This window comes from Varroa destructor, unplaced genomic scaffold, assembly GCF_002443255.2.
Source record: "Varroa destructor unplaced genomic scaffold, Vdes_3.0 BEIS01000005.1, whole genome shotgun sequence".
Classification (NCBI taxonomy): Eukaryota; Metazoa; Arthropoda; class Arachnida; order Mesostigmata; family Varroidae; genus Varroa; species Varroa destructor.
In genome coordinates, this window is record NW_019211458.1 from 6060247 (window position 1) to 6084668 (window position 24422).

The following is a 24422-nucleotide window of genomic DNA, read 5'->3' on the forward strand; positions in this document are numbered from 1 at the left end:
TATGTAATGCTTATTTGAACAAGTTCGGAGTCACAATTGACTTTGAAAAGCGAACCAGCCTGCGCGGAGTTTTTCGTTGCTACCAGTTCCGGGTGCAGGCGGCCAGTAAACCTACGCTGCCGAAATCAGCTGCCAGGAGAGAACTAAAAATGGCAACAACAAACAGTTAGAAATCATCATTGGCGCTGTGAGATAGAATAATTGGAGCACCAGTGAGTAGTTGTGATTGTGTCCGGAAAAGTGTCTGACGAGAGAGTGTCGCACTGTCGATCTATCTGCCTGCTTGCCAGTGGGCCGCGTGCTAGTGGCGAGTGAAGTGTCGAGATTGTCGTCAACGGGGGTAGTGTCCGGAGTTCAGAGGTGTCTCTATGTGAGCAGCGCGGCATGCCCCTAGGGATGCCCGAACCCGCCGAGATTTCACAGGCTACGGCTAACAGCCCATCGCCAGCGCAAGCCACGGGCAATGCCTCCCTCAACGCGAGCCAGGGCGATGCGAGCAGCGAAGAGAAGATCTGCTACGTGGTTCAATCGGGTGAGACAATGAATGCCATCGCGGCCAAGTTCGACCTTACGCCCTCAGAGCTTGCGCGACTCAATCGCATTCCTACGAACAGCATGCTCTTCCCAGGAAGAAAGCTTTCTATACCTGTTAAAAAACGCAAAGCGCATGATAGCACTTCATGCGCAACGGGTGCTCCAGCATCACCTAGCCGTGGTGTATCTATATTTCCTGATACCCCTGATGTAAAGTCAACAGCAGGATCAGATTTCGCTACGGAAGCCGTAGTTGAAGGGTCTGATCAGCTGCAGCAGCAGCACTCAGTTTCGGTGGACGCCACCCAGGTGCTAAGTGGCCAGGGTTCAGCGGCGCAACCAAATAACATGAGCAACGACATTCTATCAAATCTTATGATGCCTCCACGATTAGACGGCAGCGGCGGCGGCGGGGCCGGCGGCGGCGTCGGATTAGCGGTCGCGTCATCTGGGGGTGCTGGCGGTAGTAGTGGTAAAAGCGGCTCTGTTGGGCCAACGACTACTGGTGGCGCGGTAGCAATACGCGCCCGTCCATCGCACGTGCTGAAAATCAACGCGCGTCACATAACTGACGGTCAGGGCGTTGTGACAGGAACGCTACTCATCACGCCAAACAATATCATGTTCAGTCCGAATGTGTCGGATTTAATCGTGATCGAGCATGGCATTGAACATTACGAAGTGACTGCTCCGATTGACATGATTGCGGGCGCTGCTCTATACACTGATATTGCGATCATGCGAACGAAGCATCATCAACAGCAGCCATATAAACAGCAACAACAGGGAGTTGTTTGTAATATTCCAGTGCAAGTGTATTATTTGGAAAACGAGCCAAAACCTTCAACACCACCAAGCAGCCCAAACAGATTGGCTGCTGAATGCACGAAACGCGATGAAAGATCATCCGATTCTGGCTCGGAACCTGTATCGCCTCGACCTACGAAAACGCCACCATCAAGTCCGATTGTTGGCGGACGTCGCTCAGAAGGCGATCGAGCAGAGACAATACTGACTGATTCTGTGCGAGACATTGAGGAACCGGAAGTTTTTGCCGCTCTTGAGAAGTTGTTACCGAAGCCAGCCCAGCCTCAAGACAATGGCATGTTGTATCTCTGTCTCCGAATGGGGAAGCCCCTCAACAAAGTAGTCAAGATGTCAGCCGTCGCGGTCGGCCGCCGAAAGCTCAAATGCGAATACTGGTTTGGCATTCCACGGAATCAGATCGATGAAGTGTACAAATTCTTCCAGCGCAACTATCCGGAAAAGTATGGGGATGTCATTGAGCTCGACCTGAAGGAGCGAGGTTTCGAAGATATTGAGTCCGATGATGAATCGGACGATCCAGATGGATCCGGAGGAAATCGACAAGGTTATCAGGGTAAAGATGATGGCACACAGGGCGACGACTCGAAGGCGCCTGACACGCCGAAAAGCGCCGTTGATGGCGCACTCACCGGAGTTCTCAATCGGGTTGGTTCATTTAAGAATCCATTTAAATTACCCCGATTTTTTGAAGGTCCTAACACGCCGCACACGTCATTTTCCTCCTGTGAGTGGGAAGTCATTGCACTTAAAGACGATTCCAATCAAACACCGTCCAACACGTGTTCAAAGCTGCTCAACCCACTCACACCTGACGAGGTTCTGCTGCCCGAGATGGTTGGAGAATCCGAGATTCTTGAAGAGGAGCACCGTAAGATGTTGTACAAAGAAATTCCGGCTCGCGCTGAAGGCTATGCCTGGAGGCTGGTATATTCAACTACGCGGCACGGGTTTAGCCTAAAGACTTTCTACCGGGAAATGGCACGTCATGATGGACCCGTCTTACTGGCTATTACCGACACCGAAGGCGCCTTGTTCGGTGCCTTTGTACCACAGAGTATTCATCCTAGCGATCATTTCTATGGGACGGGCGAAATGTTTCTTTGGTCGTTCCAGCCTGAGTTTACTAAGTACGCGTGGTCCGGCGACAACCAGTATTTTATTAAGGGGAACCAGGACTCACTAGTGTTTGGTTCTGGCGACGGTGAGTTCGGTCTGTACCTTGATGGAGATCTTTACTATGGCCGTTCAGCACCGTGCAAAACCTTCAGCAATGAAGTGCTCTCAAAAACCAACGATTTCGTCATCAAGTCACTTGAAGCGTGGGGATTCTTCTAGAGCATCGTCAGCAGCGGAAACTCTTCAAAAAGCCAAGCAAGCCCTTATGGATAATGGTTTCCGCTATTCTGATAACGCGAGCACCGCAATGTCGGGACTGAGAGATGAGCTGCTGGTGTTGCATGGCAATTTCGGGCGTGATAACTACTTTACTAAGATTTACGCGTCGGCCAGGACATACTGTGGGTACGTTAGCCTCCGGCTCGTGATGTGACAAAAAATAAAACGAGGAAAGACACCGTTTACTGCACGGCGCAGTGTTGCAGTAGTTGTTAAGGTGCAGCAGCAGCTCCACAATCACACCGTACTTCAGCCGTTATTACTTGATACTAACGATAACTATTATTATTTATATTATTCGTGTAAAACTATTATTATTATATAACTATAAAATGACTGATACCTATGCGCGTATTTGAATTTCGTTGATGTTTAGAATACGATGTGGTGATGTTGATGGTATGGATACGGGAAAGGAGGCCGAAGGTGGCGTCACATGGTCACTCACACACTTCGATAAAAGGAGAAATAACACCCCATTTCAGTCACTTAAAAACGATTCCAACAACACAGTAATAGTTGTCTTTAACAACAACGAACAACGCTAAGAGCAACAATATCAACCAGCACAAAAGGTATGAGCTAAAAAAGACATGACTAATATATATATATATATAATGAAAATTGGCTAGTTGATTTCCGTAGGCGCCAGCCGGGAGAAAGACGATCAGCAATGACAATACGCCAGTAGCCCGCGCTGTTCTCGTTGGAAGTTATTATGGGCAAGGCTAATTTGGGAAACGGTAGGGTATGTGATGCGCGGAACAGTACGGCAGTGTGGAAAATGGCCAGCAAAGAAAATAAATGCGGTAATCGAAGCACTACTTCGACGCGGTTTCTACCACATGAGCAGGTCACGTCGAGAGCAGCAGACGATCCTACTCATCTAGTCATCAATCAATCATTCGTTCATTTATTCAATCAGTTGAAAAAAACATCTGCAACAGCCGATACCAGCAAAAGCCCTACAGATATCAGCATAATGAAAAACAACACCGGATAGCCAATTAAATCGATATAACAATAAGAGGGATGTTCTGGGATGATAATGGTTTGAATGATAATAATCAAGATGCTTATGGGTACAGTGATCGTCGGGATGAATCCGTGGATATCGCACCGGTAACTAGTATGCCGAGGGTGGCCAATTAGAGTTGGGTTATGGGTAAGCCGTTATGACAGGGACAAAAAATGATACTGTCAGAATTCAGTCAAATGCGGAACAAAACTTGCGAGTAATGGTGGAGTACATATTGAGAGAAGTAATCAAGAAGGATAAAACAAACAAGGATGAGGTTAATCAGTCAACATCATTTGAGTTGAATTCGATTCGACCGAATACAGACTCATCAAAATGAAGACAGGCGATCACCCCAGCGCTAGCGGTCACCACGGGTAGAAATGTGTTAGAAAGCGTCACGCGCTATATAGATATATCTACTGTTATATAGTAGTAGCATTAGTATTATTATGAAGTAATAACTAGCAGTTGAAAGTCAGCTGGTCCTTGAGACTAAAGCGACTGAACGATGTTTGTCTAAACGATGATGCGGTGATAAAGTTGTTGGCGAAATGGCCGACCGGCCGACCGACCGCTAATCCGACGCCGGCAGTTATATATACATTTTGAATGTTATCGTTGTGATAGCAGTAGAGAATAGATATATTATATACTGAAGCGACAAACACAAACTATGTTGTTACAAGTAGTAAAAGGAGGAAAAGAAAATGGGTAACTGACGACAAGACAGTTGAAATATCATCTGGCTGTGGATGGAAACATAACGTAAGACTGATAGTACCATTTCGTAGACGGTTACAACCGTGGCGATGATGATGGTGATGATGACGTGGCTGGTGGTGGACGCGAGATAACTTTGACGACAAACGTGAGAAATAGAAAAAACGGAGGGGGCAGAAAGGAAGCTATTCATTTATTATTATCAATAATATATTTATGATTATCAGCAGCAGCAACATCAACATCATCATCCTACTATTATTGCTGAGAGATTCAGGATAGCTTGGAAACAAGCAGAAACAAAGCAAAGATCGTTACGTAACAAACGGAGACCGGAAAAAAAGTGACAACGGAGCTATTACGAATACTATTTTTAATCTGTATCAGAAACCTCCTATAGCACTCGATTTTCTTTATTAAGTCTGGACGTGGAGGACTGTGCAGGAGCGCCACGCTCAAAGCCTTTAACAAACTAACTAACTAACTAACTTTGTTTTGACAATCCTCGATCTCGCAAAAAAGTCTTCTCATAGCAATCAACTGGGTTCTTTAGTTCGTAATAACAGAAATCAATCATCGCTGTGTCAAAAACGGCCGCGCTATAAGTCGGGCTAAGACGCAAGCAAGATTTTACCTTGTCCGCATTATTCCGTGTACTTATCTCGGTTTAGTCAGTATTCTAAGGAAATTCATATTCAAGTCACAAAGGCCGAGTGACTTTAATACCGCACGATTTGAATGCTTTTACTGCGATATATTCAATGTTTTTGTTTATTTATGCGACTCTACGATAAACAACTGAGGCCTTGTGAAAAGTCCGTTCGTATTGCGATCGACAACTTCCGTTTTTAGAGCCAAAGCAACTTTACCTAAATCAAGCACGCTTCTATAATCCCCATTGACGGTTGTTCAACTCCTACTAGAATATCCATACAAATAGGATATAACATGCTGGAAAGTGGCATAACTTGTATAGTTATTTCACTGTGTATCTCTATAAAGTCTGTTTTTTTTTTTTTCCCGAATATGTGATTCAACAACCAGCACAGGCTTTGCGTATCATTCATTTCCTTACGAGCACAAACACGCCATTAGAACGAAGCAAATTTGACAATCTTCTTTCACTTCTCATTGTCCATCGTATCAAATCGAAATACAAGAACTCCAGTATTTTATACACATGTTTCGTAGAAATCACAATCGAGCCACCTATTTGTAATCGGTGATAATCATAAATGCAATGAGAAAACAGCAGCAGACAAACTAATTGAGGAAATATCGCTCCTATACTACAATATACCACTGATGTGATTTTCGAAGTTCTCGGCGAAAAAAGTAGCTCTTGTTAGGCGACAGTCCTCGATGCTATGACAAGTTACAATGGCAGCGACAGTTACTAGGAAACCTCAGATCATCGCTCAAATCAAAGTTTTTGAGTTCAGCTGTTTAGAATAGTTTATAATCAGTTAATTCTGATCTTCTTCTTTTGTTATTATTGTTATTGTTTAATAGCCTGTCTTCCTTTACGGGCATGTAGACGACTTCCTCTACCCAGTACCGGTGACTTGTCTGTATTCGATTTCAATTCTATATTTAAATTAATTCGTCATTTTCTGATATTCTACTGGCTGCATGCAAATAAATATGTACAGATCAAATCGGGTTGGGCCTTCAAGCCCTTCACAACAAATAACGGCTATTGTGTTACGTCATTACGTATTATAAAAAAAAAAAAAAAAAAAAAAAAAAACTTGATGTAGTAGTCGAAAACGCCTTGAGTACGTTCTCAACTTAGGTATTTTGTTGCGCTGACGATGAACGTATTTTCTGACCTGCTTGTGATGTTGTGCATTCTACCTAGTTATAATACGTTAGTCTGTATCATAAGGTAATTCAACAATTACTCGCGAAATAGTTTCGAACGGTTAGCTAAACAGTCTAGCTCAAGTATGCTTTGATACGACTACTGGCCTTATACTGTAGCAGTTTTGAGCGGCTGAAATTAGAATGCGTTCATCAACTAACAGCATCAAGTGCTATTTTTATTTGCTTTTGTCCGCTGAAGTTGACTCCTTATAAAGCTACTTTGCACTTTGCTCCTTTATGAATCTAAACAAGATTCATTTATTTTAGCTAGCTCTCACTATTTGCTATCTGCTCTCCTTTACGTACTTAGTAAGAACACTTACTTATTGCTTTTTAAAGGTTAGACGTATTTCGGTTCTACGCTCGATTTACGTTTGCGGTCCTTTAGCTGTCACAGGTACTTAAGTTAGTAACGTCACTAAATGACCGTTTTTTTTTTTTGCCGTGTTGCTGCTGTTTCTCTAGTTCTATAGGCAAAAAATTAGGATAAGCGGAAAAAGAAGTAGCACACTCAATGTACCACTACTTTCTACCCACGCGCACACGTTTACAACAGTATAATTTATCAGTTTCTGCCAGCAAAGGTGGTCGCTAACACCAAGCCGGCAAATTGATCCTGCCTGCTAAATGGAGCCTTCGTACGCAGGATCTGCCAGGAACTGTGACGAGGAAAAGAGTTAGGCGTGTTGTATGTATGTATGTATGCATGTGTGTGTGTGTGTGTGTGTACGTGTGGGTGTCTGTGAGTATGTGTGTGGTCTGAGTGTGAGTGTGTATGTGAGTGAGTATGTGTGTGTGTGTGTGTGTGTGTGTGTGTGTGTGTGTGTGTGTGTGTGTGTGTGTGTGTGTGTGTGTGTGTGTGTGTGTGTGTGTGTGTGTGTGTGTGTGTGTGTGTGTGTGTGTGTGTGTGTGTGTGTGTGTGTGTGTGTGTGTGTGTGTGTGTGTGTGTGTGTGTGTGTGTGTGTGTGTGTGTGTGTGTGTGTGGGTGTGTGTGGGTGTGTGTGGGTGTGTATATGAGTGAGTATGTGTGTGTGTGTGTGTGTGTGTGTGTGTGTGTGTGTGTGTGTGTGTGTGTGTGTGTGTGTGTGTGTGTGTGTGTGTGTGTGTGTGTGTGTGTGTGTGTGTGTGTGTGTGTGTGTGTGTGTGTGTGTGTGTGTGTGTGTGTGTGTGTGTGTGTGTGTGTGTGTGTGTGTGTGTGTGTGTGTGTGTGTGTGTGTGTGTGTGTGCTAAATACAATATTGACACACGTAGGCTCATTCATGAGTAACCGAATAATATATATAACTGTACAAAATTTAAAATTACGATTGTGATTGTTATATGGTATACTAATAGAGGTATTCATTATTATTTGACTTCTTTGTATTAATAGCCTACTATCCTCCTACAATCTCTATGAATGGTACCGTTTATAGACGCGTTCTTTATATAACAGTACCATTGTTCGTTTACTGGAACGCAAATTCCCCACTTAACAAAAAGCTGGTTTTAATTATCTTAATACCCTGAAAACTGTTCTTCTGTAATGGTATAGTTGTTTTTTTTTGTTGGGAAATCTGCGCAACTCTATCCGTTTTCGACACGGTGACTTCTTTGTTTTATGTTTATTTACCACTAGAAAGTGTTTTATTTTACTATAAATGGGTTCATTCTATTCTCAATCTGTATGTGGTTAGATTTGAGGCTATGGGAGTGCTCGCTTAAAGTAACATCATCGTTTCGCCAATGGAATTCATAGTACATTGTTAAAAACGTGGCAGCGCAGGCGACTTTTCCAAACTGGTTTTGTCTGTCTGTTTGTACACATTGTGCAAAGAAAGATGTTATGCCATTTCGGTGAGTCCCGTATCGTTGAGAGATGACAATCCATATTTGACTTATTGATTGATTGATTGCCTACCTGTTGACTGATACGTTACTGAAGACGCATTATTAAGCAAAATAAGATATAGAGGACGATGGCATTCGGCTGAGCAAGTAACAGCTACTACAGATTATACTCCACCAGTTAACAGTGTCAGCTTATCACCAGCTGCTACAACAGCTGAAACGTTTGTACTAACACCAACAACAAACGCAGAAATATTCACATAAGGATTAAAACAAAAACAACAAACATCTTCGGTATATCTTGGTCCTCTTACCTGTATATAATTCTTTTTCTAGTTGTCCAGTGCTCTTCGCTACTGTTTCACATGCAGACAAATTTCGAATATAAAAGTTCTGTTTTGTAATCTCGTTCTATATAACCGTCTTGCCTTGAGGCAAACATAAAGCAGACAAAATTGCTACTGCTTCTCGATCTAACGTTTCTTCTGTCCAATATAGTCTAGCACAAAAAGTATCCGAGCTCGACGAGCTATGGATGAAGCAAACATTTAATTCTCTCTTTTAACATTTGATTCATATTCAATACAATAGAGCTACCAACAATAATAACTTGTGTTGTAAGGACACGTTGTTATATCTGGTCTGATTTCACGAGCAGATTTGCTAATCAAAGAATGGACATTAGGACAATGATTTCAAGGACCAATGAAGTGCTCGCAGTGAAAACCCATCAGGCTACTACAACACTAACTAAAATGAAGGTATAGGTATTGTCAGTTCTTATCAGAAGCTGGGACACAAGTCAAATACAGTAGTAGTACTAAGGCTACACAAGGCGATACAAGCTTTTATCAGAGAAGGTTCTATGAGCAGGAATTAGACGCATCAATCTACCTTCGTGATTTCCTATTGCTCCTCTTAGCTACGGTAACCGTCCACGGCAGAGAGAAAAATTCAGGTTAATTTTCCTAAGTGTAACAGTGCATTTATCAAACACGCTGCGTTAACACTGCTAATCTGTGTTCCCTGCTATAAATGCTTTGGCAAAGTGATCTGTGTTGCTATGCTAAGCGAAGCCCAGCAAAGATTCAAGTGAGACCTGCTCATTGAATCATATTGAACCGTGTAACATTCTTAATACAAATGTTCCGGAGTACTGGGGTGAGCTTAACGAAATGCAGTTTGACTTTGTTTTGATAATGACTGTTGAAACAATGCCCTCGGACGTCTATTGGCACCTTGATGCGGGTTTCATTCATTCATTTATTCATAGTTCGCAAGATAATTGAAGCTAATCTACATTCTGACGTCCTATTTTTGCAGTTACGCTAGTGTATAGGACCTGCGTCCTTAGTCCGGTTCACCTGTAGTAGCAACAGTTGGGAAAAACAAAAAAAACGCCACTAGCAACAACTTTCTCTATTGTTCCCGCTCAGTCGATGGTGAAAACGACGACCACCACACACGAAGCTATAAGGCGTTTCTTATGCGGATGATGCTGCTGTTCAGCCCCAGTCAAACGCTTCTGATTCAAAGGCTGTACAACTAGAGCGACTCAAGGCTATGACGCACGTATAAAAAAATCTGCAAAAGCAAAGGCAACAGAGACATGTAAAATAACAAGTATTCAATTATCAAGTTCACAGCAGTATTGACTCACAGGACGTTGCTTTGCGAGATAGTTTACATGATATCATGTCCGCCATGAATAGTATTCACCCTATTAATGTCGACAACAAGGGTTCTATGTTCTGCGAGTGAAACAGAGACTACTAACTGTAACATTCTTAGATGTACCTCTATAAGATCATTTTGCTTTTACGTGGTAAAGACGCAATAGTATGACAATTGAAAATGGCTCAGCCAAACACTTCAGGAACCGATCAGTGATCGTTTCGAACGTGATACGTTTGGTATGATATTTAAACAAACCGAATTCCGCTACACCTCCTTTACTACAACTACCGCAGGAACTTATCTATCAATCGATCTATCCGTCGAACCCAATGTTAATTGCTTTACTATTGAGCTCGTATATGGCCAACGGCTCAGGGTACCAGCTGTCCCTGATGATACCATATATAGACAGATGACCCAGTTGGGTACAGCTGCCGGTGAAGCATCTACCCGTTTGGTTTTGTCCTTAGCAGTTGATTATCATGTAACACGTACATTTATACATACTGTTTCAGCCGTTAAACAGTTGTTATATGCTTAATAGCACTTCAGTGCCAAATAGGCTACGTTGGCGATTGCAAAGCTGATTGTTGTCTTATCAGAAGAATTTGTATATACAAATCCGAACGAGTTTCCCTGTCGATAGGCCCCGTTGCATCATATGGTATTACGCCCTCAATCGATACGACGAGATGACATATGCACGGCGCAATGTTATTATTGGCGGATTATTTAATTATAAAACAGTTTGACTGATCTTTTTCTCTTTTCAGATAACAAGTATTCTGAAGTAAACAAGTATTTGATCCTTTAATGTGATGCAGGGTGAGAAGTACTTGATGGTTTGCAGTTGAAGGCTACGTACTGCAATTTCAGGATGGATGATGTATTTATTACACATCATGGCGCATAGGGAACAGAGACCGCATTGTCGTATAAGCAAAAGTAGGCAATCAAAAATGATAAAGTTTTATCAAGTCTTGATATTTGAGGACGATCAATGTACAATCAAACGGTATTATCAACGCCGAATAGCTGTTTATTGTTCAGTCTGATTGTCGGACTCGTCGGTACAAAACCACTATGCGCCATTCTATCAAAAAGGATACTTTTGTGATGGAGTGGTCCTTCTTTGAACATAATCATTTGTGGTAAGCCGCAGACGGAGCAGACAAAGCTTGTTGCGAACAACGAACTTCGTAAACAGCAGCACTCGATGGGTCCTGTTATTTATTACGACGTTCAATAGTAGACGGTCCTAATATTGAAGCAACAACAGTTGACAATGCTTTGCTCATTCACCACAAACGAATGAACAGTCCGTATAGGACTGAACGAGGATCAATTAGGACTCATAACAAAACTGGAGCTATTGACTCTCAATGACTAACTGTACGGCGAGGGATGACGCGTCTCACTTTCAGAAAAAAAAAAACAGTACGGAACAATATCAGCCGGTACGTGTTCTGCGGCAGCGACAAGCAATCGCGTGAATAAAGCAGCTCTTCATGTTGTAACTTTGCGCATAGACACACAAACAAACATGATAATAAATATGCATACTGGAAAGATATCGTATTAGCAAAGGTTGTCAGTACCGGGCGGCAGAAGATATATAGCTAAACGAATACATAATTAACAATAGCAACGGCAGGCGTTGACGATATTGGAAACAAATGGTGATGGACGGTAAACAGTTAACGGAACACCGATGGAGAGAATGGCTGGTCACCAACAATGACCATCAAGTGTTAGACATAAAGGGGGAAAACAGGCGAGAAATGCACACAAACAAACAGCGCCCCATTTCATGGCTTAACAAAAAAATAACAGCCCGTTAACCGAGTAAACAGAACCGGAAGCGCCAGTAGCATATATAACCTGTAATAGCAACAAAAACAACCACAACAGTATCATCAGCAGTACGTAACACGGACATAACGGACACACTGGCGACGCAAATGTTTCGCAGTTGACCGCCATCACACCTCTGTACTGATCACCAGTTGGCAATTAATATTGCACTGGACGTTCGTAGTCTAAATACACACGCTGTATACACACACACATACACACGTACACACACATACACACACGCATATATACGCATATATATAGAGGGCGAGAACGTGAGTTAACGAGAGAGCGAGCAAGCGACAAATAAATAAATATATATATATATATATATATATACATACATACAGAGCGAGAGAGAGAGAGAGAGAGAGAAAGAGAGAGAGAGAGAGACAGAGAGAGAGAATCCATTATGATGGAAAGAGGTGTAAGTTATTGCACCGCTGGTAGAAAGAAGTATATATAGAATTCAATATATTTAAAAAAACTATATGACATATTTTGTATTTGTGCTAAACTAACGATAACAGCAACACCGGCACCATCAACATGTCGTACAACGAGGTCGGCAAGAAGGGTTCTGCCGAAATGAACGATGAGTGGGCGACAAAGGGACGCATTGCAACCGCAAATGGTGATGGTAGCTTGGTTGAAAGGCGGAATCCACAAAACGTAGTGATGCACTCTGTCATCTCCCTCCGACGAAAGTCGACGATCCTATTGCTATGGTGAAAGTGCCAATCGGTGAACGGACGATCGACCGATTTCTAGAGGTTAGTTGGGTAAAATTAAGGACGCCGTAAGGTGCGGAGCGGAAATGCACTCTTCTAGAGACCTGAGGACGCAGAGAAGCAATGTTGCCGTCGTTATCAGCGATGTTGGACCGAAAAGCGCAATTAGACAAGATCTGAAAAAAGATCCCGACGATTATAGTCGCGCAACAAACGGTGAAGGCCACTTATCGCCTTCGAAACAGCGAACATGTTAAGACGAGAGGCCAATAAGGATCTGCGAATGCACATTCAATGCATTTAGCACCAGATTGATTTTCCAAAGCAAGCTTTCATACAACTTCTCAAAGGGTTGTTTTTGAAGCAATGCATTTTATTGGTTGCTTTTAAGTTAATGTGTTTGTCACGCGCGTAAAAGGAAAACTACGCAAGAAGATTAGAAGGGCGACGTTTTGCAAGTAAACTTCTGCGTACTCAGAGGCTTCAGATTAGAATTGAACGAAAAGCTATGAAGCCAATTGCGTAGTGGGTAGCTAGTCAGAGAAGTAGAAGGAACGCGCCGACATTGCGGGGACGACAGAGCAAACTAAGTAACCAGCACAGTCCAGTAGCGACAATAAATTTTATGTAAATATATTAAGAAAAACACATTGTTGCAAAAGGTGTTTTTCCGATTTCAGCCTATGCTGGGCATATAATACCTTTCAGCCCCAGTTAATCGCTAGTCGCTAGCAGTCGGTTCCTGTCGTCATAACATTTTTGGTGGCATCTCGAGAGGGTACGAAGGCGAGAGAATAAACGACCTATCTTGCCGCTTGTTGGTAGATTCATGGAAAGGCGAGAACCCCTGATTTTGACCGTAGCCGGCCATCCAAATAGTTGGAAGGACTTGCGTATCCGGTGACGGGCCAGTAGTGCCCACAGCAGGAAGTTACGTGGCGGAGCGGTAGCACCTACGCAGCCGCGTTATTGTAGGGTACAATTTAGAGAAAATGCCCGCGGCGGATAATTAGAATGTTTTTGAGCAGGAACTGAGATAAGACTTCCCTTAAACAAATCCTTCGAACGTATGGCTACAAAAGGATGCGTTTCTTGCCAACATCAAACGGGCTCTGATAACCAAGAGGGAGCTCGGTCACAGTAGAATCAAAAAAACAGCACATTATACTTAACAGAGATCATAGGGTACGATGTTTCTTGATCTTAGTCGTAATACAGCTCCAGTTAGTTTATAAAGTCAGTTTGAATTGAATACAGAACTTTTCTTTTGCTGTCACACGTTCGAAGAACTGGGTGGAGCGAGCAAGTCAGAATGGTCGACCAATGCGTGTTGCGCTGAACTGTCAAAACCGGTAGCGGCAGCAGTTGGTTAGGACAAAACAACTTCTTGCGCTGGTGAAGTTGTCCACTCGTCTCCCAAGAATACGTTTATAAGTAACCGACCAGCTGGAAGATTGGAAAAACCAACCGGCCGAAACCGGATATACATTTATTGTAACAATATCTATCCATACATGTATCAGTATAGTTTTTGGCTTATCTAAAGTTGGTCATTAAATGCTGTTGGCAAACAACCTAGCCATGGTAAACGATCGAAACATAGAAAACCCTGCTAAAAAAAGCTTCTTAACATCAAAAACATTGAAAGGACATTAGGTGAATAATGGCTATCGACCCACGAAATTTTTCGGATGAACTGCGATATACTGTCCTACTCAACCCTCTATCTAACTATAAAATTGCATTAGATACTATCGAACAGATCGGGTCATCCGAGTTCAAGATAGTCGCAAGAAATCATTCGTCTGGCTGATACGACCCGAATAGTGTTCTAAGCGTACAGAGAGGGATGCCATTCGAAGGGAAAACCATCAACTGGCCATATGCCGAAACCGTGGAGGCATTAAATCAAGTTCAAGTTTAGTGGAGGAGAGAAAATTTCAAAATGCTACTGTACAAAATAAAGTTATTTTTCCATTTCCAGACAGGCCCGGTGTTTCGTTGTTGTTGTTGTTGTTGTTGTTGTTGTTGTTCTCTTCCTCCAGGCGCTGTTGCCCTAGTTGGTGTTATGAGACGACTGAAGAGGGTATAGCTACGTTGCTGGACTGCTATCGTTAAGTTGACAGGATAGACGCCCTGGCTCACTGCACCAATTAACTACATCTTCGTGTACCCTTAGCTCACTGTAATAATGTCAGCTAGAGCCAGTGCTCACAAATCGTAGAAAAAAGAACGTTCAAGATAAATAGCGTTCATACTGGTGCACGTACGTTCTATGACAGATCGTGACAAAAATCATAGAAATAAACTACCCGGAATATAATTAATATTTTTTTAAAATTAGCAACGTCTTGTGAAGTACCATGAAATAAGTAAGCACTGAGAATGCAACAAAATTTTTTCCTATTATTTCGAGCAATTTCCCAGTCGCCACGTGCTGTACGATCAGCTTGAAGACTATTCATAAAAAGCAATGCAGTCTCCTCAGAAAAACAGGGTACAGACACATTCAAACTAGCCCGCCATTCTTTTAACCATGACAATGAACTATTTGGCCTTCCATGCAAGGATCACGCTGTGCTGCCTGGAGAAAGTACTCGAACAGTATGAGTAACACCTGAGCAAGTCATTACCGTAGGATAAGAAGCAGATAGTTTGTGCGTGTTGTAGGAAGCCGCAGCTATATTCTTATTGCTACATCATCATTGTGCTAGCGAAAGTTATATAGTACTAAGAGCAATAATACAAGCACCTGTAGTGATAACCAGTTCGTGCTCATGGGGGTTTTTAGATGAATAACTATTTCCGAAAAGAATGGCATCCCCATCAGTTTGCAGCTGAAAGGAGTTGTTTAGACACAACAAATTCGCGCACACTGACGTATAGTGGCCGTCTTTGCTTTTCTAATTTTTCATTTGTTGTTTCTCTATGTTTGCTAATGCGCTTCTATACCTTATACTCTGTAAGGCTATTGTCAACATTTCGTCTGGGTCACGAAGTTTTGTTTACATCACTTCTACTACTTGATTGATAAGTATATCAAAGAGCAAAATACTCCACCCTTTTTAAATGTCAAAAAGCTATGAAAGCAGCTAGAGATATTTGCTTTTACGTACGCCGAGGTAATTTTTAAATAGTACTGTCAGCTGCAAAATTTTCGGTGTACACGTGAGAACTCGGTTTAAGCTAAAAAAAAAAAGGGTATCGAAAAAAATGTGTTTTTCACTACAGATATGCCTATTTTTGTAATTTAAGGCAAGGGTAAATTTTTTATGGTCAAGGGACTCGTGACAATGGTCTTTTAGTAGTTAAGTAAACGTTTTTTTTTTTTAATAGGATCCCCTTGTTAATGAGATTAAGTAGAATGGAGGTTGTTAGAAAATATTCTATTTAGACTAATATTTGTTCAAATGTTGAGGGAAGGTCGATCTGATGTCTAGTTTTTGTTAGACATTGTTATTCTGTCATTCATGTATTAAGAATACTGCTTACAGACACACACACACACACAAACACTAAAAAAAACTCGTTAACGTTTTCGTTATCATTTATTTATTTATTTTCTGGTCAATTCCCAACCCTATTTGAAATCAATTTTTAAAGGGGACTGTATATAGAGCATAAGAATAATTTTAGGTAGGCGACCTCTAAACAATCTTTTTAACGATTAATTATCATCAATAGAGCAAATTAATCTTTTTTTTTTTGTTGATTTTTCTGGCCCAGAAGGTCAGAGATAGCTAACATGATCTGGGATCGGATAATAAAATGCAGGCTGTAACATTTGGCGAATGAACAAGAATGGCCTAGTGTAGTAAATAAATAGACAGCATGCAATAATCTGTTCGTTCTCAACCTCGTTCCTTGTTCAAACAACTGAACAGACAAGCATTTTATTAAAAGAAAAATTGCTTTTTCTAAATCATGCTCTGTTCTCCACCTCCACCACCACCAACAACAACAACAACGGTACTTTCTTGCTCACAGTTGTAGCCTGTTTCCTTTCTTCTCTGTTTAATTGCTGTGTTACTGTAGTTGTCTCTGAGAACCAGGCCTTATATGATATTTAACGGATGATCGAGACCTTTGCTTCGATGACATCGCGGCCTGTGTGTGAATAGGCTGCCATTCGCCATTGATAGGTTGCGGCTGTTGCTAGATATAACAATAACAACAGTTTACTTTATGATAAGCCTATCTGAATTGTTATCATCAACATCATCGTCGACACCTTACGATTTCTCGTAAACCGTCGTAAACCCAAGCGTTAATGTCTGTTAAATAGGAAGATTATGCACGGCAGTTGCAAAGCGTTTGAAATTTTCTCATATGGCTAAGAGTATTTTGTCAAAGCGCGTTACTAATCAGAATCTACATTAAGTGAATATGTTTCGAAATAAAAATTTTACCGTAACAGCGTGCTAGTCTTATCGCACGATAATACAGTGAAGAGAACAGGAACTATCCAATATAAAAGACGATGACGACGACAATAACAATAATGAAAGGAATACCGAGTAATAACGATGAATAAGGGCATAGAACTCGCAGCATACATATGTAAAGGAATCTGTGCTTAGTGTGAATAGTCTTACCCGACTATCTTACCCGGTTATCTTAACCGACGACGAGCAATGTTCTGCCACGAGATCGCGGGTGTCTGATTGAGAAAAGGCGGAACACAAATAAAAGGTAACTTGACGGTGTTCGCGCACTTGTTTCACAGTAGCAGAATCTGTGCAGTCCTGCTAACCAATTGTGTATAGACATTTTTGGGCAATTCGTATGGGGATTTCACAAATAATAGACCTCTAGACCCAGAAGGAGGCACCATCTAGCGGCGTGAAAATGCATTACGATAAGGCATAATTCGATGTGGCATTAAAAATGGATGGCTTTATGACAGAAGGACGAGAAAGCCGCTAAGAGCTTTCGCATAGGCATATTCACTCGAACCCGCTGAAGCAAAGGCGGTCTCTATTGAAAAGCAGCGCTTTCATGTATGCACGATGCGCTGTAGTGTCAATGATGTCCTAAAGTTCTTCAAAAACGGACAAAGACTGGCTTAGCAAAATTAATTAATACATTGATGGGTACGTACACGCACGTACACGCGACACAACAACGTGCTATGTCGGCGAACACCAAAACAGTGACCAATAACTATATAATAAAAGCATACCGTTTCCCTTGATTCACGTGCGCATGCCTGCACACACACACACACAAAGACATACATATATATAACCATTATATATATAAATCAATCAGTGTGCTAATAAAGGTCAAAACGGTAATTGCGAGCTATAACTACCAACGACGGCCACGGCAGAAGTCGACGCAGCTGATGACCACAACAACGGTAATTACAGTTACAACGGAAACGTTTAAGTTGAAGTCACTGCTATTGTTAAGTAGGTCCACGCAACTGGAGGCCAACTGCGGCAGCTGTTATTGTAGCTCATACCGGCGTGGCGTCACGATAAACATAAACTGGCGCCTTATAGATGACGATCACTTGATTACTAGTTCTGCGCTAAGGCAAAATCATAATGCCGACAAATTATTGTGATGATGATGCTTTTGTGGCACGGAACGAAGACTTGCGAAAAAGAAGTCAGAAGGAGGAGCCGATAAGATGAACGGACGAATAGCAATGCAGATGTGCAGCATAAAACATAGAAAAGCAGAATGTGCGCTGATGAAGATTGAGAAAAACAAGAGGAACCAATAAACTGACACAAACGACGTCAACAACAGAAGTCTAAAATCACGGTGTTTTCATTACGTATATAAGCAAACACCTAGGTACGATCGGCAAAATGTAGTGTTTAAAACCAATTGTCCATGTTTCTAACGGCCCACTCACTTGAACAGTTGTTACTATCCAACTAAACTGAGCACGACACCGTGACAATGACAATTTCGCGGGCAACGGCTTGTCACGTTTTGTGGTAGGCAATCTCTGAGGCTTATCTGTCAAAATTTACGAGGTTTTGCCCATTGATTTGTACGGCGTCTATCTGAGAAATATTTCCTCCGGAGAATTTGTTTAGTTTGTGTCAGTTAATTTTGCGATACAAATATTTATAACGACAAGAAATTCAGATGAGTAGCTAATCGCAAAGGCTGCCATAGAACGTCGTTCATTATAGATAAGGACGATAGAATGGCTAGTGAATTTTTCAAAACTATCATTTTCGACCTTTTGTCAGCACTCGATAGATATTCGGTAATTTGACTAAATAGTTAGGTCTAGAAATCGATAGCCTAATATAAACTTAAGTCAGAAAGGCACTGCCATGCTCAGTCTACAATACCATCTTTGAAGTTTTTCTATTAGTGGTGACATTAGAGAACCTGTCGATTACTGCACTGTTTCTTTGTCTGCTTGCTTGTCTTTTAAACATAGATCCTCGATCGGTAGATTTTTTTTGCAGAATAATAGCATTGGACAACTGTTGAAAAACAGGTAAAAAAAGAAACATATATTGTAAGCTTATTATACTTGGATTTTAATATCGTTACGCTGATATAATTTGTTCCCGGCTAAAGCCGGCTAGAAACGAGTTTATCCGTTTCGAGTTGAATCTCTTTCAAAGTAAACCGTCAAACATTTTACTTAATGACGGGATAATGTGATAGCCCATGTTCAGAAATCGGGCCATGCACCTGATTCTTCCGGATCCTCATACCCGTATATATATATATATATATATATATATATATATATATATATATATAAGCGTGATTACCTTCATTAATTAAGCGCTACAAATATCCAGCCTGAACTCTTCGCTGAGCCAGTAAGACTATATAATACGTGACCAAAGATCACAGAAAAACACGCTTGTCATCTTCGAACTGTACCTGTGAATTTATCGCTAATATCGTCGTATTATCAAACAGCAGATAATTTCATGCTATTTTCAGTTAAGTACATTAAAGCCAAATTAACGAGAATACGATCTCTTAAATGAGCTTCATTTACGTTTTCGATATGTAGTACAAGATATACCGCGAACCGGTATATCTTGTACTATTTAGTATAATTTTCTCTAACTTGAATCTCATTAATTGCGTTATATTTGGAACTTATTAGTTATTTAGCAGTTTTCACACCGTCGAATTTGATATGACGTAGAGAATAATAGTTTGCATGCATACAAACAAGAACTCACACAGTTTAGGAGGCAACGTGCCGCGATTGTTATGCCAAAACACGCATGGCCAGCTACCCTGCCCTATTTACATGTTTGTTTGCCATAGTTCATTTGCTTGTTGACGTAGCGTCTGCAGAAGATGCACGCGCGCATGTTGGATCGTATCATATTGTCATCATCATCCGTAGTACTGACTAACGGCTAGCAGGTCTTTTTCCCTAATCTGTGTATGTGTATGTGTCTAACCAGTCCGACGACTGCAGTCTCTCTTGGTACACGCGACTTGTAAGGTAGGTTTAACTTGATTTCCTCTTAATTTGAAACGGGTCACAATGTTTTTATCGTGTGCAATTGTTCCCCTTGCGCTAACTACGAGAAATACCCATATAAATTGAGAGCAAATACGATGAATGCTTATAGTGTGGGCATCAATGATGTGTCAATATACTGCGCCGCAGTTTGATCAGTGGACTGAATCTGATACAGGTAATGTTTAGGCGTTACGTTACCCTTCAAGAGCTGGTTCTGTTAATGTAAGTATCGCAAGTATAGCTTAGCTGTGTACTGTTGTTACTATGACTGTTCTGCAGTCAGTACGTTGCTATACATTTAAAGCTAGTGATTGTTTGGCGCCAATCATCGTAAAATATAGCTATATCTATTTAGCTTAATATACGGAAAAGTTTCCTCTTCGTATTGAAGTATCACCGGCAGCTCCATGGGTAGCTGAACGGAAGAAACTATTATTCCTTGCTCGCCCTTCAGTGACTCATTCAAGCATACCATGTTTAAAATACGAGTTAACATGTGCGCCCACAATAAGTTACCGACATATTTCACCCTATTTTTGTTTGGACTCTCTGCTTCAACTTTATTTTTCACCTATTCGTACGCAAATTACGTCCAGCAAAAACGAGACTAGGATTTCCACAGTTTATGGCCTTTTTTCAAGTGACACCTATTGGCGTATGCTATGATTTCGATATATATATACATGCTTTACTTACTTATCTTTAGTGTAAGCCATGCGAGAAAAGAAATACAGCCGTTCGATATTTAGTGTATAGTAGTAACATTTCTGCACATTTATTATTGCGGTGGTACTTTTATGGTGAGTGAGCTGCAGGCTGCAGCATGATCACTGCACAAGTAAACGTATGAGAATAACCGTGCTTAAGTGCAATATCAGACTAAATACTATTTCTCTATGTGACGTGTGTATCGTTCAAAAATAAATAAGTTACCACCTCTATTGCAGGTGTTGCGAAAATGTCCACAGTTCTGACAGCAGACGGTCCGGCTCGAGGCGTCATTGTACATTTAAATCGCGATTGTCGAGAAGGCGAAATCAAGGTAAACCGTACGGACCGTATAAACGACGTAATTCCGTTTCTCTATGCCGACGTTCTGCTTGACCCCAGATATCTATCGGACATTCAGCTTGGCCTAATCGTTACCTTTATGATCCGCACCTCAAAAGTACAGAAGGACGACAAAGTCATTCAACGTCGCCGGGCCATCAATGTAAGTAACTGAACGTGGTAACGAATATCGTTTAAAAGTGTCTGGAAGTGTAAAAAAAAATTTGCCGTTGACCATTGTAATCTCTGCTATCTTTATTTTACCTGATCCACAAACGCACAATTAACCGACAGTATTGAGCGATTCTAACTAAAAGTAATACTGGTACAAGCTCTCCTAATACCAAATTGAAAGATGTAAAGACTGAAATTCTATGTCGGCTACAGTGGGCCTACATAAAGCTGTTAGATACTGCACTTATACAATTTGAGTAAGCAAGATCTGATGCTGTGTAAATATTATCTGTATCATTATCTTTCACAGGTGGTTCTTGCAGAGGATATGGAGTTTAATGGTGTAGTTTCTAAAATAGACTACAATGACGAAAAGGGAGAAATTCATGTTGAAGGTCTATCGACGCCTCTAGGCTTTCGGCTCATCCATATGCCTCCTGATACCGAGTTCAGCTTGGTCCGTGAAGGCGATAGCGTGCGTGTGGAGATTGGATTTTGGAACTTCGTATGTATACGAAAACCGCCTCTGCCGAATGCTGTGACGCTCGTTGGGGAGGCTGCTAAAAGGCAGCGGAACTTTAAACGAAGCAATGCTACGCAACCTTCAAATCATCGCGATGGGGGGGAAGAGTCGCCTCGTATACCGCGAAGACCGGCACTCCGACGTGCAGCCAGCAATAGCAATCTCGAAGACAAAACTGATGACTCCGATGTCCCCGAACCACGGTCTCGTACAAGAAGTCTTGAGGATGGCTTCTCAAGACGAGCTTACAAAGGTGTCGTAGGCTCAACAAGTGTAACGTCGTTATCTCAGGACCCATTCTGTCATGCTCCTATTAATCCTCACGTCCCTATATGTCCAGGTGCGCCCTGTATGATATCTCAACACACTTTTCCGACTGGGAACTTAACTGACGCTCGAGCATTTCAAGGATGGAATACGATGAGATCGGCATGTCAGGCTGCAGGTTTCCCGCACACAACTCATCATTCGGGTGGCGCCGGACTATATCATTCAGGCCTTCATCATCAACAATTCCTCGCTCATCCTGCTGCAAACTTCTATCAGCGAAATTCAAGTGTTTATAGAAATGAGCCCAATCTCCTTGTTGAGTTAAATGCCATTGAACCAGAGCCATTAAGGGCACAAGGAGGACCCTCTACCGGGGACGACACGATTATCGAAATGACTGTCAACGAACTTAGAGATGTCGTGCGAAGAGCGCGAGCACGTCAAATTTAGGAATATATATATATATATATATATATATGAAGGGTTACTAAGCGCCTTCGGAAATCACATACTTTTATAGATTACCAGTGCTTAACTTTTTCCTTGCACTTAGTACAGATTGTTTGCATATTTGGACTGCATAAAAAATTTGTTGGCTCAATCTTAATGACCACCTTATAATTCTACATTCTAAACTTTTAACCGACCGAGCGAAGCAGGCTCCCGACAATACTGAGTGCGTCGTAGCCTGCTGACTTAAGACATCTATGCCAGGCTATTTTAGATTAAAAAGTGATTCAATCCCTACAGACGAAACAGATGCATGAATACTTCATAACTTATTAGGTATATTCGGTTAGTTTATACTGGTCATCTTGCGTAGTAGTCTATGCAAGACTACGCACATTGAGGGTGCATTCAAGCATCTATATATAATGAATAAAGAACGGGTTATTTGGGAATCGCCGACGACTTGTTGTTTCAAAATTTTGTAGAATGTTTCAGTCATTTTTGATCAGCATGGAAGCTGCACTCTCTTACCACGAAAAGACCGCATGAGTGGAGAATACTTCTCAGTACAGCGAATACAATACGTGCCCCAATTAAGAGGGGCTAAATTTTTGAAAGAGACAACAGTTGATCATAGACAAATTTACCTCGGCAGCCAATAACAAGACACGCATTAGAATACGCCTAAAGTAACCTATAAGGTGCGAAATGCTTTCGCTTCTTAATGTGTCAATTTAGGGAAGGAAAAAGGACAACGGGCAAACGTTTTGTCGCGAAAAACACGTAAAATTACAGGTTTCTAGTAATTGTTAAGAATAAACTTTATAGTAGGTTTTAATCACTGGTCTTCAGGGCATTTTCGAACGTCAACACGTTATGCTTGCCTACGTGGACGTTTGCAACACTAATGTTTGATTGACATTGGCAATACCCAGCGTTTTTATCAGGTTTTTTTAGTTAGTAACAACGCGCAAATCGATCGCAACGCAGGACGTACTTGCATTCACATGCCATGTTTCGCCTACAATAGAAGCATCAGCAACATAGGTTTTATCAAAGACTTCAATCCCAGCGGGGATTTCGTTAGATATAGCTAGCTCTCTGGATGACAGGTAAAGGTGAGCGCGCATTATCAGACCCATCTAAATGCGATCGGCGAACGAAAAATGTCTATATAGTTTTGGCCGTGTTAAGTGTTATGGCTTTTTACTTAAACACTAAGACGTTGGTGAAGGGCATCAGATGCTGCTGCCGTTAAGCATTGCTCTGAACGGCAGACCGCTTTCAACATGAAACGAACTGTGTCTACGCACGGTTTTACACGTTCGTATGTTTCTAAATTTAGTTTGTAAGTACGTTACCACTAGTAGTATAGGAAGGACTAGCCATTGCTAACCGCCCAAAATTGTGTATATCACAAGAAGGGTCAAATCCAGCTTGACTGATTCCGACTAAAAACAGATTTCTCTGTGTTTCACGCCCTCTCTTCGAACTGGATGATATAGCCTCTGATAAGCATTCATAAAGAAAGGATCGTTGTAGTAATCCACAGCATGCTTTTTTTGTGCCTAATTGCTTACATTTATACATTTTGAGATTCTCTATTTTACTAAAGAGCGTCTTCACTGAAAATGGGCTATACAAGTCGTTGAACACAACCTACTGAGAGACGACTTTCCACGCTTGCGGAGAGCCCCTTTACTCAAGCAGTTAGAACATCTCTGTTAAGGTAATATTGAGTGCCAGGTATTCCGCAGGATTCTGTAGAAATTTTGCAATATTAATAACTACATTTTAGAGTAAGAGGCTGTCTCTAGAGCAGTTAGTCATTCTCCCGAGTTATCGAGCCCGTCGAATATGCGCGCGCCAGTACAGAGGTCTGGTGTTTGCTCTTCAATTCATAATATTACTAAGAATAGCAATAACTTATACCATCTAATGAAAAACAAATAGATGAGCACTGAACTTTACATATTTATATTAGTTAATTTATTTATTACGTAGACGCGGGAGATATATTATTAT

The 24422-nt window shown here is 41.5% G+C and overlaps 3 protein-coding genes and 1 long non-coding RNA gene across 6 annotated transcripts; 3 read left to right on the forward strand and 1 right to left on the reverse strand.

Moving 5' to 3' along the window:
• The first annotated feature begins 172 nt into the window (after nt 1-172).
• Nucleotides 173-18226, forward strand: LOC111250769 (oxidation resistance protein 1A-like). The gene is made up of 2 exons (XM_022806497.2): nt 173-3332; nt 10645-18226. The coding sequence occupies exon 1, from the start codon at nt 385-387 to the stop codon at nt 2695-2697; it is 2313 nt and encodes a 770-aa protein (XP_022662232.1). The 5' UTR covers nt 173-384; the 3' UTR covers nt 2698-3332; nt 10645-18226.
• On the forward strand, nt 2744-18226 carry LOC147755209 (uncharacterized). The gene is made up of 2 exons (XM_086990625.1): nt 2744-2883; nt 3134-18226. The coding sequence occupies exons 1-2, from the start codon at nt 2744-2746 to the stop codon at nt 3303-3305; spliced, it is 312 nt and encodes a 103-aa protein (XP_086846751.1). The 3' UTR covers nt 3306-18226.
• On the reverse strand, nt 16218-19706 carry LOC147755210 (uncharacterized). Its single transcript, XR_015328784.1, has 2 exons — nt 19638-19706; nt 16218-18914 (listed from the first exon to the last, which is right to left on the reverse strand). It is a non-coding gene; the product is annotated as an uncharacterized LOC147755210 (long non-coding RNA).
• A 53-nt stretch (nt 19707-19759) lies between these two features.
• On the forward strand, nt 19760-22849 carry LOC147755211 (uncharacterized). Of its 3 annotated transcripts, none has more exons than XM_086990618.1 (3): nt 19760-19909; nt 20878-21143; nt 21465-22849. In XM_086990618.1, exons 2-3 carry the CDS (start codon nt 20889-20891, stop codon nt 22395-22397), a joined length of 1188 nt encoding a protein of 395 aa, XP_086846744.1. In that variant the 5' UTR covers nt 19760-19909; nt 20878-20888; the 3' UTR covers nt 22398-22849. The 3 variants fall into 3 exon arrangements, with proteins under 3 accessions (XP_086846744.1, XP_086846743.1, XP_086846745.1); XM_086990617.1 differs by lacking the exon at nt 19760-19909 and adding an exon at nt 19957-20105; XM_086990619.1 differs by lacking the exon at nt 19760-19909 and adding an exon at nt 20019-20152.
• The last annotated feature ends 1573 nt before the right edge of the window (nt 22850-24422 follow it).